Source organism: Haliotis asinina, chromosome 4, assembly GCF_037392515.1.
Source record: "Haliotis asinina isolate JCU_RB_2024 chromosome 4, JCU_Hal_asi_v2, whole genome shotgun sequence".
Classification (NCBI taxonomy): domain Eukaryota; kingdom Metazoa; phylum Mollusca; class Gastropoda; order Lepetellida; family Haliotidae; genus Haliotis; species Haliotis asinina.
In genome coordinates, this window is record NC_090283.1 from 23,085,752 (window position 1) to 23,100,043 (window position 14,292).

Consider the following 14,292-nt stretch of genomic DNA (forward strand, 5'->3'; position numbering starts at 1 on the left):
GTTTCACATTCAGTTTATCGTAAATACATCCAATATTGACTTCGTAGTGTATATACTCAATGATGAATCTTGTTTGTTTTAATTCCCCTTACGAAGGAGAAAGGAATAGTTCAGATACGTTATTGTACACAATAAACAAGATGCCATTCATATTATTTGCTTTTTACATTAATGTCAATACTTGGATTGTCTGGTAAGACACATATAATCTCTACAGACCGCATTATATCTGCAGTTGCTGAGTTAAAGAACAAACAAAGCGTTTTTTAATGTATGTGCATGATCCAGTGTCGATTTGCACAATGTTAGAAAACTCCATTATTCATCTCCATATTCTGTAGAGATTAAACCTATTACCCACATCTTACTTCCAAAAGGAGTGATATTCCATTCATGATTTTCATTCATTTCAAACCTTCTGAGAAAATGTAAAATGAGAACACTTGAATGAAATTAAATAAGCTTGAATTCTTCTTTATTCCAGGTTGAAGGCTGTATCTTTTCAGGCCCAGTTTTCGACAAGTGAGAAATTGTTTTCACTTTACAGCCGTTTTGTCGAATTACGTTATTGCATGTGAAACCAAATCCTCAAATGAGAGGATTAATTTTGATTCCGACTTGATTCTGTCTTAATTTGTATATTTTCTTGACTGGTGAAAGGAACTACATTGCAACTACACAGCATCTGTTTTCCTAGAGTGAAGCGGTTGGTATTGCAATCACAAATATGTATGATGTATTACTCCGCGTTGCGCGGTTCTATATAGGAAGGCAGACCATTGTTTTATTTTCCTTATTTAGAACGCGGGTAATGAATACAAAACGTCTTTCCCTTTCATATAAAGTGTACGTCCCTCATGAAACAGTTTTGCTTTGTCACGTGTTTTCACTCAGACATAAACTTGATACGAAAGAGGAACCTGCTTTTATGTCCTATAAATATTTTGTTAGGCCTGATCTGTATTGATATTTATTTCACACTTGACTGCAGCATTAAATAATGAACACGGACAACAAAACGGTGGCATCAATGCTAATTGAGAAATACAATCTGCACATGTTTTTGTAGAATCAATTCTTACAACACTGCATATTTTTGTAAGACTGTATGAACGGATCAGTGCTTCATTTGGAGACTGTTTGAATACGCTGAAGATATATTCTACAACACTCGATGTACAAAACATGGAAACAACAGGCGTTCTCATCCTGATTCTGTTTCTGCGAGTTTCGAGGAATAGAAGTCAAGCCTCTCCACAGTGCCAGGCAGTCACTGTCCAATACACACATGTGATGACGTTTGACAATCGGCTGTTTTCAAGGTGGTTGTTGTGGACAAAACCATCAGTGAACAGAAATGAATGTGCCAACTTCTGTCTCCAAGACAAAACCTGCGTTAGCTTTCAAATGAGCTCAAGAGGATCAGTCTGCAGAGCTTACGCCGTCGCCTTTAACGGGAATTCTGCAAGTGTATCAGCCCCGGGATATATGTTATATGTAACGGACAAAGGTAACTAATGTCATTAAATGCATACCTTGTGTCAGAATATCATTATGATGTATGTCTCTTGCGGTTAAGCTGTGTGGGCCTCGGGTACATGGCCATGTATGTCTGGCCTCTATTAATTTGCATTTTTTAACATATGTGACAATTACACAATCTGATCAACACGTTTGTGTATTTGAAACTTTTCTGGAACTTGCTGACTCCTATAAAATGTCCTGTTTGCATGTTTTGTTTTCGTGATATTTGAAACACTGATATCATCCTATCTGCAGCATGATAACCACCTCAATACATATTCAGTGACACTGAAACATCATTTATGGATGAGAAATGGCATAGCATGAAATCAACTGTCGGTATTATATTTCCTGGACTGTTGGTAAAACATAAACAGCCCACAATATGCCATGTCTGCAAATTACCGTGTACCCATAAACACTGGCAGAGGACCTGGTTACAGTGAGAGTGTGATCTTTGTGATTTTTGCGACGGAAATTTGCCCTGTGTCACATAGCTTTTGTGCTATTTTAGCATCAGGAAGGGATGGGTTGGGTACTGATAGTTGTCACGAAAAACATTTTTTGATAAATAACCGGTATATTGTGACAAATGAATCAATACTGAAGGGTGAAAATAAAACCAAGTGTTTCTATTAGTGTTTATCATCTTTCAGCATGAAGCAAGCGTTGTTTTATTAGCTATAACAAACGAGTGATAAATGAGCTTTGAAAGGTGTTAAATAATCCTTGAATGGTTTCTCTTCCCACAGAGGTTATGTCATATCTTCCTACGAACATCTGTTCTAATACGGTCAAACTTCCTAGTTCTCATAAAATCCCTTACCGGCGAAGAAATCGCAACACGAATTATCTCCGTTCTTTCTACCAATCAGAAGACGTGTTACATCAATTTGGATCCAACTTGACTAGTGCAAGCAAATATGGGGCCACAAATATTTTTCCAGCTGGAGACGTGTGTTGATGTGACACACAAGATATTTGATGGCTAGCGTCTCCGTTGCCAACGAGGGTGATGGAGGCGCTATTGATCTGCTTATTACAATGACTTAATGATCTTTATTTCCTCCACAGGTTTGCAGAGTTATACATCTAATTATGTATATACTTTAGAACTAAACATATTGTTGTATCCACAAAATTAGACAAAACTCTGATAGACAGGCAACATTTAATAGTAAGTGAAAGGCGAGAGAGGACACACACATGTGTCTCCTGGGCGCGCTACATCGAACGTGACCCAGATGAACTGCAAGTGTCCGGATTATTCTGATTGGCGTTCGGGCCACACCGCATTCCTGCCCGTCTCGTAGAAATTGATGGTGTTCTGCGCTGTCTACTACAAAATGACACCAACCGAGCCACTTAAAACGCCACGTCTGGGATCCTGAATGGTGATGATGTGAGATATGGTGAGTCAGTCTCCAGTACAACTTGATTCAATGGCACCGATCTGACAACAGCCGCAAATCTCTCATTTATCCAAGGCCTAAATATGAGAGGCGAGATGCCTTGAAGAATGTCTGGAAAGGCATCCCTTCAACAGGCGACTTGATCAAGACCACCTGAAAAACAATGATAGTGCACTTTGTGCGCTTTGTCAAGGCAGCTCTTCATAACTGTAAGGCACCGTTCCTTCAACTGCCTGGTGCCACGACAATGGAGGACAGCAGGCAGACGATGTTCTGCAGCTATGTGTAGCTGCTGCTCTAAAACATACTGCTGACGGTCCAAGTAGTCACTGATGTCCTGCTGGGTGGAGTCAAGCCCACATTCTCCGTTTGCCGACAACCTGCCGAAACATTTTCTTGCCGATGCTTCAACAACCTTCTGAATTTCACAAGTGTCACTGCCTTAGGATGAATACCAACTGAGAACCTCAGTACATCATCCTACATCTTCGAGACGACTGACCAGTATCTGGGCCAACAGTAGTTGGCAACTGCTAGAGTGAGTTTAATGTTGTCATCACACTGGAGTGCTACCTCAGCATGACCAGGGCAGCCGTTCTGCTGAAGCAGCACATCCAAATGAAAATGACTGTTGTTACGATTAAGAATTTACCGTGACAACAATTTAAGAAATCCCCTGTGAACCAGCAAAACAGAACAAAGACAAGTCGAAAACGTTCAGCTTGTATTACTATGCAACGAGAGCAAGGTATACAAAGTCACAAGTCAATATAACAATGCTGATTACAAATACAATTCAAGAGAGACAAAATCTAAGTCAGTGGGTCGCAAAATACAATATAGCAAACTCACCTAAGTCTCAGTACGAGAGGTAATCAACTATGCAGAATGTCAACACAGCGATGGTCTGACAGCGGATAATGTAGGTCAGGCGTGGACTGGTTTTGATGATCAATTGTTGGCAGTAACTCCAGTAAATATGAATGAGTGTCGCCCTCCACACGGCAACCAGCCTTTTCATATATTTTAAGTCATTTCCCGAAAGTTCGGGCACACGTGACTATCGTCAACACTGTAGAATGCCCTTGAATAAGTCTCCCAGAAGTAAACACATAGAAAACTAGGAGGAGATACATTCTGGAAAACCCGAATCCTAAAAGTGTTGACCAGCTATTGAAACGAAATGTGACCCATCATATTTAATATTCAAAACACTTAACATTGTGACCCAATAATAATTATTACTGAATTAATAACAAAATATACAGAAAATACACACGTAACACTGTTAGCCATTACCCCATCAAAACTGGGCAAACACACGTCATTAACTACCTTACTGCACATTGTTACTTCCTCTCTTGTTTGTTGTGGAGGCAGCTCCAAAAAGGTCAAGGTTGTTTGCCAATGAAGTAACTCACCATTCTCGCCATTGTTAATAACTGATTTTAAAGCGTCTGCCAAAGGATGTGCAGTATTTATATCGATGGGTTTTTTTAACTTCCTCTAGCATCTCATCATGTGACTGAAAGCACAGTCTTATTCTTAAATAGTTGAAAAATCGACCATACATTGTTGGAGTTGACGTTCACCCATGAAAGAGGACAGATTACGATCATTTTCATGGTCCCTGTCTCAAGGGAAAGTTAAGTTGGCCAAACTGATCTTTACAAACCCAGCAAGATGATGTTGGCTAAAAAAAACCATGGGAGGTGAGTCTGGGTTACGTGATGGTGAAGGTGTGTGAACTTGCCTTTACACAACGTACACATACTGCCCTTTTCTCGCAAGGTGGATCCTCTCCTGGCGACTGGACTGGTCTGTACTCTTTCATCCTCGTGAGTGAGTCCGGATTCGTCATAATCAGGAATAACGTGTTGTTCTTCCATAACAGCTAAGAAATACAAATATATATCACTTCCACCACTTAACCCTACTTTACATACATGAGCATATATAAGCCATATCACCTCCCGTGATCAAATGATGTTCATGACATATACACTTACCACCAGAATTATATACAATCTGAAAAAGGTACTTATTAGATACAATCCCTCATCCACCACGGTCTTTTACGAACCCTCTTCTCAATGGTTGCTAAGCCCTCCCCATCCACTCTAACCGTCTTGTCGACAGATACATCACTTTGCTCTGCCTTATTATCTAGCTGATCATTTTCTTTCCCATCCTGATTAGCTGTGACCCCTGGATCCGATTCGTGACGTAACCACTTAAGCCACACAGGAACTGTGCGATCACGACACATCTTGATTCGATCATGATGTAGTTCACATGTCTTTTTCCGACCACTGAGTTGGAAAAGTGCAGGGAAAGGCACTGAGTGATCAAATAAGGACCCTTCCATGGAGACTCTAGTTTCCTACTCATTCCAACTTGAGTTGATGAATCCAATACATAGACAATATCTCCCGTCTCGAAAGATTGTTGGTTCAGTTTAATGTCATAATCCCACTTTTGACGATGCTGGACACTTCCTATTGTCTTCCTTGCTAGTTGGTGCACTTCCTGGAGACTTTTGCCCAGATGGCAGATATAAGAGTTATGATCCTGGTCCTGTTTGTTCACCTCAAACCAAACATGATGTCTACAGGAAGTGAAAGTTCCCTTCCAAATAGAAGCTTGTTTGGGGTGAATCCAGTTTGCCGACTTTTGTTTGCTCGCACAGCTCCTGCCATCTGCTGGAGATGCATATCCCAGTTATGTTGCTTACCACCAGTGAAGCATCTAATCATCTGTAGAATGATTTCTATGTTGCGCTCCACCTGTTTATTTGAGCTCGGGTGATAAGGAGTCATTCTGGTTTTTGTTATTTTCTACAGTGCACATACAGCTGAAAACAGGTTACCATCAAAATTTTGTTCCTTGGTCCGTGTGTATCTGTAAAGGGCAACCAAACCGGGATATAAAACCATCACACAAAAGTCCTGGCAATGGTTTCATCTGTCTGATCAGGGAGAGGGATACACTCCAACCACTTAGTAAACTGATCACTGATCATCAAAATATACTTGCTTCCTGCTGTTGTTTCTGGCAATGGCCCTGATATATCTATGTGCACACACTCCATCTGTGTGCCCGCATGATACTGACCCAACGCTGCTTTAGGCTTTACATTAGCCCCCTTATTTTGATTACAGGTAGAACAAGACAAGACATACTGATCACACTCTAAAGACATACCTGCCCAGTAAAATCTTTGTTTCAAACCTAGTAATGTTTGTTTTTCAACCCCAGGTGTCCTGCCGATTTTGTATCATGACATTGCTCAGGAACATCCAAAACTAATGCCCTTGGAACCACAAGCAACCTCTTAGTGGAAGTAAGCTCTTCCCACTTATACCAAAGAACCCCACCTGCTACCAACAACTGAGACCTACATAACCAAAGTGTCTTGGCCGTTTTGCCTTACAGGCTCAGTTCCTGTTGCGAGGGTTGACAGTTATCAACCACCCAATCTCGGACTCTTTTCAGCTCAGCATCATCATCTTGCAACTTTTTGAGGTCGTCAAGCGTATATCCAGGCATCCAACTGGATACATCTTTCAGCTGGTTTGTTGTGATTTGACTAACATCAGCCTTCCTCAGTGCCAAAGGGACAACATCATCGACATCATTTTCAAATTTGGACCATTCTTCTTGAACCCTCTTGCACAAATGGTAACCCCCCACATGGCAAATTTGCAAGTTTACAGCCAGCAGCGTAACAGTCACAAAATGTAAGTTCATCCGGTTTCCTTGACAATCCATCTGCATTACTGTGTTTTATACCAGGTCGATGTTCTATTTTCATGTCAAACTGGGCAAGTTCCTCCATCCATTGGGCCAACTGTCACTCAATGTGCTTGAATTTCATCATCCAGGTCAGCCTGTTGTGATCAGTCCTTACCAAGAAGAGTCTTCCGAGTAGGTAAGTCGGGAAGTGTCTGGTAAAAGTTCCCATGGACAGCAATTCCTTTCTGATTGTACAGTAACGTCTTTGAGCTGGAGTGAGAACTTAACTGGCAAACCCAATGGTCATTTCTTGTCCATTCTGTATCTGAATTAGTTCAGCCCCTACTGCATGATTTGAAGCATCTGTATCAAGAATGATCGGATCTCAAGAATTTGGATACCCCAGCACAGCCGAAGCTGCCAACGCCGATTTCAACTTTTCAAATGCTTCATCCTGCTCTCGCTGCCACAAAAAGGGTACATTCTTCTTGACAAGAACATGCAGTGGAAGTGCCAGAACTGCAAATCCACGCATGTGCTCATGATGATAATTGACATATCCAAGGATTTTACCAAGAAACTTTACCTTTGTCTGAGGTAAATAGCACTTGGACAGCTTTACTTTGTTGTTGTGTTGTCTGAATCTACTCAAAACTGCTCGAAGATAGGCTAAACTTCCTTCCGATGGCAGTCCCTGTAACACTAGCTCCACTGCTCTCTGAAAAGTAGCTGGTGCATTACAAAGACCGAAAGGCATTCTAACATATTAAAAAAACCCATACTTTGTGGTAAACGCAGTTTTATCTGTATCCTCTTCAGCCATGACTATCTGGTGATAACCTGAAGTCAAATCCAAAGTACTCATGAACACTGAGCCACCAAGCATACCAAGGCAAGAATCTATATTTTGGAGAGGGTACACATCTTTAGAAGAGCAAGCATTTAACAAGCGAAAATCTTGGCAATATCTCAGCTTCCCATCTTTTCTTTTCTAAACAGAACAGGTGGTGATGCCCACTCCAAAAGTGAAGGCTGAATAATACCCTGATCAAGAACGTTTCTCAAATGGGCTTTTGCCTCAGCTTCAAAGCCCAACGGAGTCCTTCTCATCCTCTGTCGAATGGGTTTTGCATTCCCAACAACAATCTTATGCTTAACAACTGAATGGCAACCGAGGTCCCACTCATCTTTGGCAAATACATCTTTGAAATCAATCAGTACCCTTGCTAACTCTTTACTTTCTTCATTCGAGAGAGTTTTAGAAGATCAATCAAATAAAGCTTGTAAATGCATAGGGACAGAATCATCTGAACCATCATCAACTTGTGCAAGACGCACGCTGAAATGTTCTTTCCCACATAGCGCAGTATAATTTTCCAGGACCTGTTCAGATTCGTTAGGAATGCCTGGTTGGAAATGTTGTCTAAGAGTCACAAATGAATCTGAATGGTTTCACAGCACAACTGGCACTGTCCCAGGTCCTCATACAATAGCAAAATGTGACAACAGTCCATTGAGGTTCTTTGACGGCTGTAGAAGAAACTCACCATCACCCTGAAGAGATGCTTCAACAGATTTTATTGAGTTGGGAGGAAAAACAACCTTTTTCAAAAGTTTGACATGCACAACTTTGCTGACACTACTACCAGTTCTTATAATGCTGCCTCAACCACTTCACCATTCAGTATAACTGAAAGATTGTCCAAGTGAATGAGTGCATGATTATGCCTGCGAAAGTCTAGACCTAGAATGATAAAATCTGAAATCGCATCAACTACCACATCCGATTTTAAAAGTTGTGTTCTGATTTTCATTGGATACTTCCGAAGCCACCAACCATTCAGGCTACAGTTTCTATCAACATCCAACAGAAGGATGGATTCTGACAGATCAAGAGAAATACCTAACTGGTGTGCTACCTCTTTATTAAGGAGTGTAACCTGAGCTGCAGTATCTACGTGCGCTTAGCATAACAAACCACCACACTGTACTGGAATAATTTTTATTTCTCCACATGCTGCGGTCTCCATACAAAGCAATTTCTCTAACACTGGCATCAGAACCAAGTCTGGACTTGGTGTAGGAATCGGAGGATCCGATTCAACTGACCACTATCGTCATCATACAACTATCGTCTTGGCCACTATTAAGTACACAGGTTGTGAATGGGCCACTTTTCCCAACCATTACTTGTTTAAAGACTTGGTTGCTGGTGATGGAGATCTTGACTTCAGTTTCTTTGGACAATCTCTTGCAAAGTGGCCCTCCTCCCCACAAGTGTAACAATTTCTCTGTTCCTTAGGGCTTGGAGATCTAGACTGTCGCTCAGTGAGTGCCTGCATTACGTGTTTCAATGTATCAGTCATTTCTACGAGACAATCTCTAGTTTTGGCATTTTCGTTTGAGAGTTCTGAAAAACATTTCTTCAAAAACTCCTTATCCCTTGCTATAGTTTTCCCATTCTCTGCAGTACCCACAAGGAAATCTGAATAAAATGGACCGTTCTGATATCCGAGCTCTTAGAGCCAAGAATAATTCTCAGATTGTTTTGAGGATGTTTTCACCAACTGTAGTGCTTCGACTGAAGTATTTGGAACCTTATCCATCGCTGATAACGCTGCTTCCTTGTTTTTACACCCCTTGAGAAAAGTATCAACTGTTTCCCACACATGATCGGGCGCATTGGGATACCGTGCTACCACTAGTTCCTGGACCTTTTCCGCAAACTCTTCAATCGGCTGGTCCAAAGATTGCTTCAACCCCATAATTTTCCTTCTTATTGTACGTGGGAGATCAGTGCAGCAGAAAAAAGCTCTCAACTTGAGAATGAGGCTATGATAATTGTATTGAACCGATTCAGACAATGCACTGAAATATTTCAGAGCCTTTCCCTCTAATGCCTCAATGTAATGAGTTAGTGAGTTTTGTTTTACGCCGCACTCAGCAATATTCTAGCTATATGGCAGCAGTCTGTAAATAATCGAGTCTGGACCAGACAATCCATTGATCAACAACATTAGCATCGATCTGCACAATAGGGAACCACCGATGACATGTGTCAACCAAGTCAGCTAGTCTGACCACCCGATCCCGTAAGTTAGGGCTGTTGAAGGCCTATTCTACCCCTGACCTTCACAGGCCCTATACTAAACGAATGTTGTGAATCGTGATGTCTTCATCCAAATGGACTATTTGTATCATCCTACAGCATCTTGGGAATTAGGTGATGAAATCTAATAGGTTATTCCTCAATAATCTGAGTAATCTGAGTAATCTTGACTCCCTTTTTATTCTTTATTTCTTATTTTTTTTACTCCTAACTTGTTTTAATCTCACGGAATTTTAAGGATTCTGCTCTTTTGAACCGTTATATCTTTTGCGCTCCGGCAGATATTTTCTTCATATTTTAAATACATTCAATGATAACCTCATTTATAATGTTTTTTCGTTGTTCTGTATTCAGCTCAAGGCTTTATTGGATCTACGTGTCAAAACAACGCAGACTGTTACGTCACAGATTCCGTCTGTGTCAATTCCGAGTGCATGTGTGACCCCGGACTGGCATTCTCACCTCAACAAAAGTCTTGTGTTTCAAGTATGCATGAGATATAATAGTTTCTATTTGATAAGGAGTCCCTAGAACACAACGAATTTGGTGCAAAGTTCTTTGTTTGTAAAACCCATTTGTTTCCAACGAAAGAACGTCCAAGTGAAATTACTTACTGACATACTCCTATATAGGTACCTCGCGAATGTATGCTTCCCGGTGGTTTTTATTTATTCGGAAACCGTAAATTCTCAAGTTCTGCATTTTCCATTTTCCTTTTTCCTCTGTCATTGAACCACACAGTTTTATTACTGTAAGTGAATGTTTGGGGACAAATTATACCTTTAATTGCACAATTTGAAGTACTAATTTGAAGTCAGCCTGGTAAATTAGTTTTATTTCTTTGAATGGTGTGAAAGGAATCAAGCATGAGACTGCAAGGCAATAAATAGGAGATTCAACTTCCTTTTAGGACCCTAAGTGACATTAACAGCAGTGACAGATAAAGTTTGAACAGTCACCATTATTACAGTTCAAGGCTGTTAGTCGAAAACAGGTGGTAAACCCGAAAACTTCGTTTTCCACCATACACAGGCACAGAAGAGTCGATTCTACTTTCTCAAGGAAACAAAAAGTTCTTTTGGTATGGTTATGTGCATTTAAAATACCATCCTGAAACAGAACGAGTTTCTCATTGTATCTCTTTTCTGTGTACAGCTACCAAAGACCATAATGGGTTTTGACGACTGTCTCGAGCAGATCAACTATTGGTGGGTGAACAAACGTTGAAAATCATTGAAGGACTTCTGTTCATATACAAACCATTCCTTCATCATCATTCTGCATTCAGGCTTTAGCTAACATTTTTCCGAGTTCATTTTAAGTCCCCACATTGAGCATCATGTTATAAAAATACACAAGATAGCTTTTTGCAGCTTGTACAGAGTACGGTCCTCATTACACTATAATACGTGGCTATTATATCGGCGGAAACAACATGGCTACCTACAACGGGGTTACTGAACAACAGTGCATGGACCACTGCACCACCCACACCGCCTTTGTCTGTCGATCAGCTGACTGGCGTGCCTCTGACGGAAGATGTGACCTCACCACCAAAACTCTCCTGACTGTTTCCACATCTAACTACAGAATAGTACCTGATCCTACAAGTATTGTCCAGTTTTCCCGAGATTGCAAAGCGTGATCCGACCATGTTAAACTACCCAAAACTTCCTCTGTGATTGTTTAATTAAAACCCTTAATCAGAAGCTATAGTTGTCGATACAGAATACACTGTAAATACTGTTCAAACAAATAAGGTGGTGATGTGGCCTAGTGGTTAAAGTGTTTGCTCGCCAAGCCGAATACCCAGGTTTGATTACTTACATAGATCTGTACAGTGGATGAATCTCATTTCTGGTGTCCCAAGATAACAATGCTGGAACATTGCTAAAAGTGACGTTAAACCAAATCATCCAGTCATCATCCAATCATCATCCAATCATCATTCAATCAAACAAACATAGCAATACCATAAGAAATCTTTATTCTTCATGAGGTCAACATGCAGAAACAGGGGCCCGCAGATTCAATAACCCAGGTGATCAGACCAGACCCAAAAGGCGGTCAGATTCTGGTATTTTGATAACAGATTGAACTATTCACAGTATTCAGTCGTTTTGTTGTACGGAAATATATATTACTAGTATATATACTACCCAACAAAACTTTAAATTGGTAAAACAAACTTGTGCAACTACCGTGCATGTCATCAGTTTGGTGTGAAGTTGGCGTTTTTAAGAATTCGTCAATTTTATCGCTTATTGAACTCATGAAACCTTTTCAACTTTACACATTTGTTTTCCAATACCTTACGTTATGTGTAAACAGTACATTGAAACGGTATGGAATATTTTGCAAACTCTACTTGACGTACACATTTGTGAGTCAATACTTTGGATGGGCAGCACTCGTTATACTGTTATATAGTAATGACATTCTTTGATAGTTTACATGGATGGGCAGCTCTCGTTATACTGTTATATAGTAATGACATTCTTTGATAGTTTACATGGATGGGCAGCACTCGTTATACTGTTATATAGTAATGACATTCTTTGATAGTTCACATGGATGGGCAGCACTCGTTATACTGTTATATAGTAATGACATTCTTTGATAGTTCACATGGATGGGCAGCACTCGTTATACTGTTATATAGTAATGACATTCTTTGATAGTTTACATGGATGGGCAGCACTCGTTATACTGTTATATAGTAATGACATTCTTTGATAGTTTACATGGATGGGCAGCACTCGTTATACTGTTATATAGTAATGACATTCTTTGATAGTTTACATGTTAATGCTAATGAGTTCATCTGACCCGTGAAGGTCCGTTGTAGAATAAGCCTTCAGTAACCCATGCTTGCCATTAAAGGCGACTATTGATTGTCGTAAGAGGCGACTAACGGGATCGGGTGGTCAGGCTCGGGTACTTGGTTGACACATGTCATCGGTTCCCATCTGTGCAGATCGATGTTCATGTTATTGATCACTGGATTGTGTGGTCCAGACTCGATTATTTACCGATCGCCGCCATATAGCTGGAATATTGCTGAGTGCTTCGTTAAATTAAACTCACTCACTCACACACTAATGAGTTGATTTAATTAATACACTGCGTATAATACGGTGCCCCTTTTCCCGAGTACCCAAATATTGTTCAGTGGATATACAAGAATCTGAAATAATGCTTTTGTAAAATTGCCGTGTCAATTTACTTTCTGTGGTAGCTTTGCCAGTTGTTCAAAATTAAATATTCTATATATTAGCTTCCATCTGAAGCTAACATTGTCTTAGGAATATATTTACCTAAGTACTTGTCATAGGTAATTCTTTAACCTGCGAGATTACCCACATCTTAATTTGTGCGAATGTAAACAATCGTATTAGTCAATATTTAAAAACTCGGGAACGAATTTGAAAAATGCAAAATGATAACACTTTATGTCCCCAAAACAATAGCAATTAAAACAAGCAAGCACATAGTATTGGAGGCGAAGCAAATGCTCCGGTTATTTTACTTGGTCAACCTGGAGCCCTTTGTGGTGGCAAAACAATCGGTATTGATTAATAAAGTAGTTACAGTGCAAGATAAGGTCACCACAGTTTCCTGTGAATGATTTATTTTTATTTATTTATAAATAACCATACACATATTCATATTTCGGTTTTACGACAGACAAATTAGACTGTCCTGTTTATTTCACCCCATATTGAAGTCACACCTTCTATAAGATAAGACATAGTGGTTGTTGATGAACCTGACACGCTTTGCGACGATGGGCACATATAATTATCCTTGCGAGTAGTGAACTGATTGATAATGATGCATCTTAATGTAAATTGGTACCTGTTGTCCTATTATCATTTGTACATTATGGCTTCTTGTGACCTTCACTTTGTATTACATAAAGTCATGAACTTTGGATTATGTTTCAGGCTGTAATCCGTTGTCCGATCAAGATTTAATCTTTACAGGCCGCATTCAACTATCAGTTGCTGAGTTAAAGAGCAAGGTTTCTTGTTGATGCAGAAACAGGATCCCATGTTGATTCGTACAGTTAGACAACTCCATTATTCGTCCTCACGTTATGGAATGATATTTGTTTCTTTTGTGGTTTAATGCTTATTGTGAAATTCACTGTTGTACTGTATTTTACGTCGTGCTTCACTGTTGTACTGTATTTTATATCGTGCAGGAACTCGAGCCTATTTTTATATGGTTGGGCCATTGCTGAGTGCAGCAAAAAGGAACAAACATACCTATAACAAAATCACACAGCGTTTATACTAAGCCTTTGATGATATAAATACAGGATTCAGTGAAGATTTGTTTCTAGTATAAGACAAAATGATATGGATGTCAACTATTTTCTTACTGTAAACACAACATTTCTAGGCTATTCCTTGCCCCTTCATCATGTTAGTAAGAAAACGCAATTCGTCCCCATATTATGTAGAGGTATATATATTTTTGCTTAGGCATGAGTTGTAATTAAATAAT

At 39.9% G+C, this 14,292-nt stretch overlaps 1 protein-coding gene and 1 pseudogene across 1 annotated transcript; one reads left to right on the forward strand and one right to left on the reverse strand.

The window, feature by feature from the left end:
• The window catches only part of LOC137280851 (uncharacterized), a 539,924-nt pseudogene that overhangs the window by 304,032 nt on the left and 221,600 nt on the right, over positions 1-14,292 (reverse strand).
• Positions 1,183-11,426, forward strand: LOC137282625 (uncharacterized). The gene is made up of 3 exons (XM_067814407.1): positions 1,183-1,510; positions 10,135-10,266; positions 11,154-11,426. The coding sequence occupies exons 1-3, from the start codon at positions 1,186-1,188 to the stop codon at positions 11,423-11,425; spliced, it is 729 nt and encodes a 242-aa protein (XP_067670508.1). The 5' UTR covers positions 1,183-1,185; the 3' UTR covers position 11,426.

Bases quoted from the DNA above. Each gene is read 5' to 3' on its own strand.
- LOC137282625 (XM_067814407.1), top strand. From the start codon at position 1,186: ATGGAAACAACAGGCGTTCTCATCCTGATTCTGTTTCTGCGAGTTTCG. The intron at 1,511-10,134 runs GTAACTAATGTC...TTCTGTATTCAG, and splicing joins GTTATATGTAACGGACAAAG to CTCAAGGCTTTATTGGATCT. The intron at 10,267-11,153 runs GTATGCATGAGA...AGCTTTTTGCAG, and splicing joins ACAAAAGTCTTGTGTTTCAA to CTTGTACAGAGTACGGTCCT.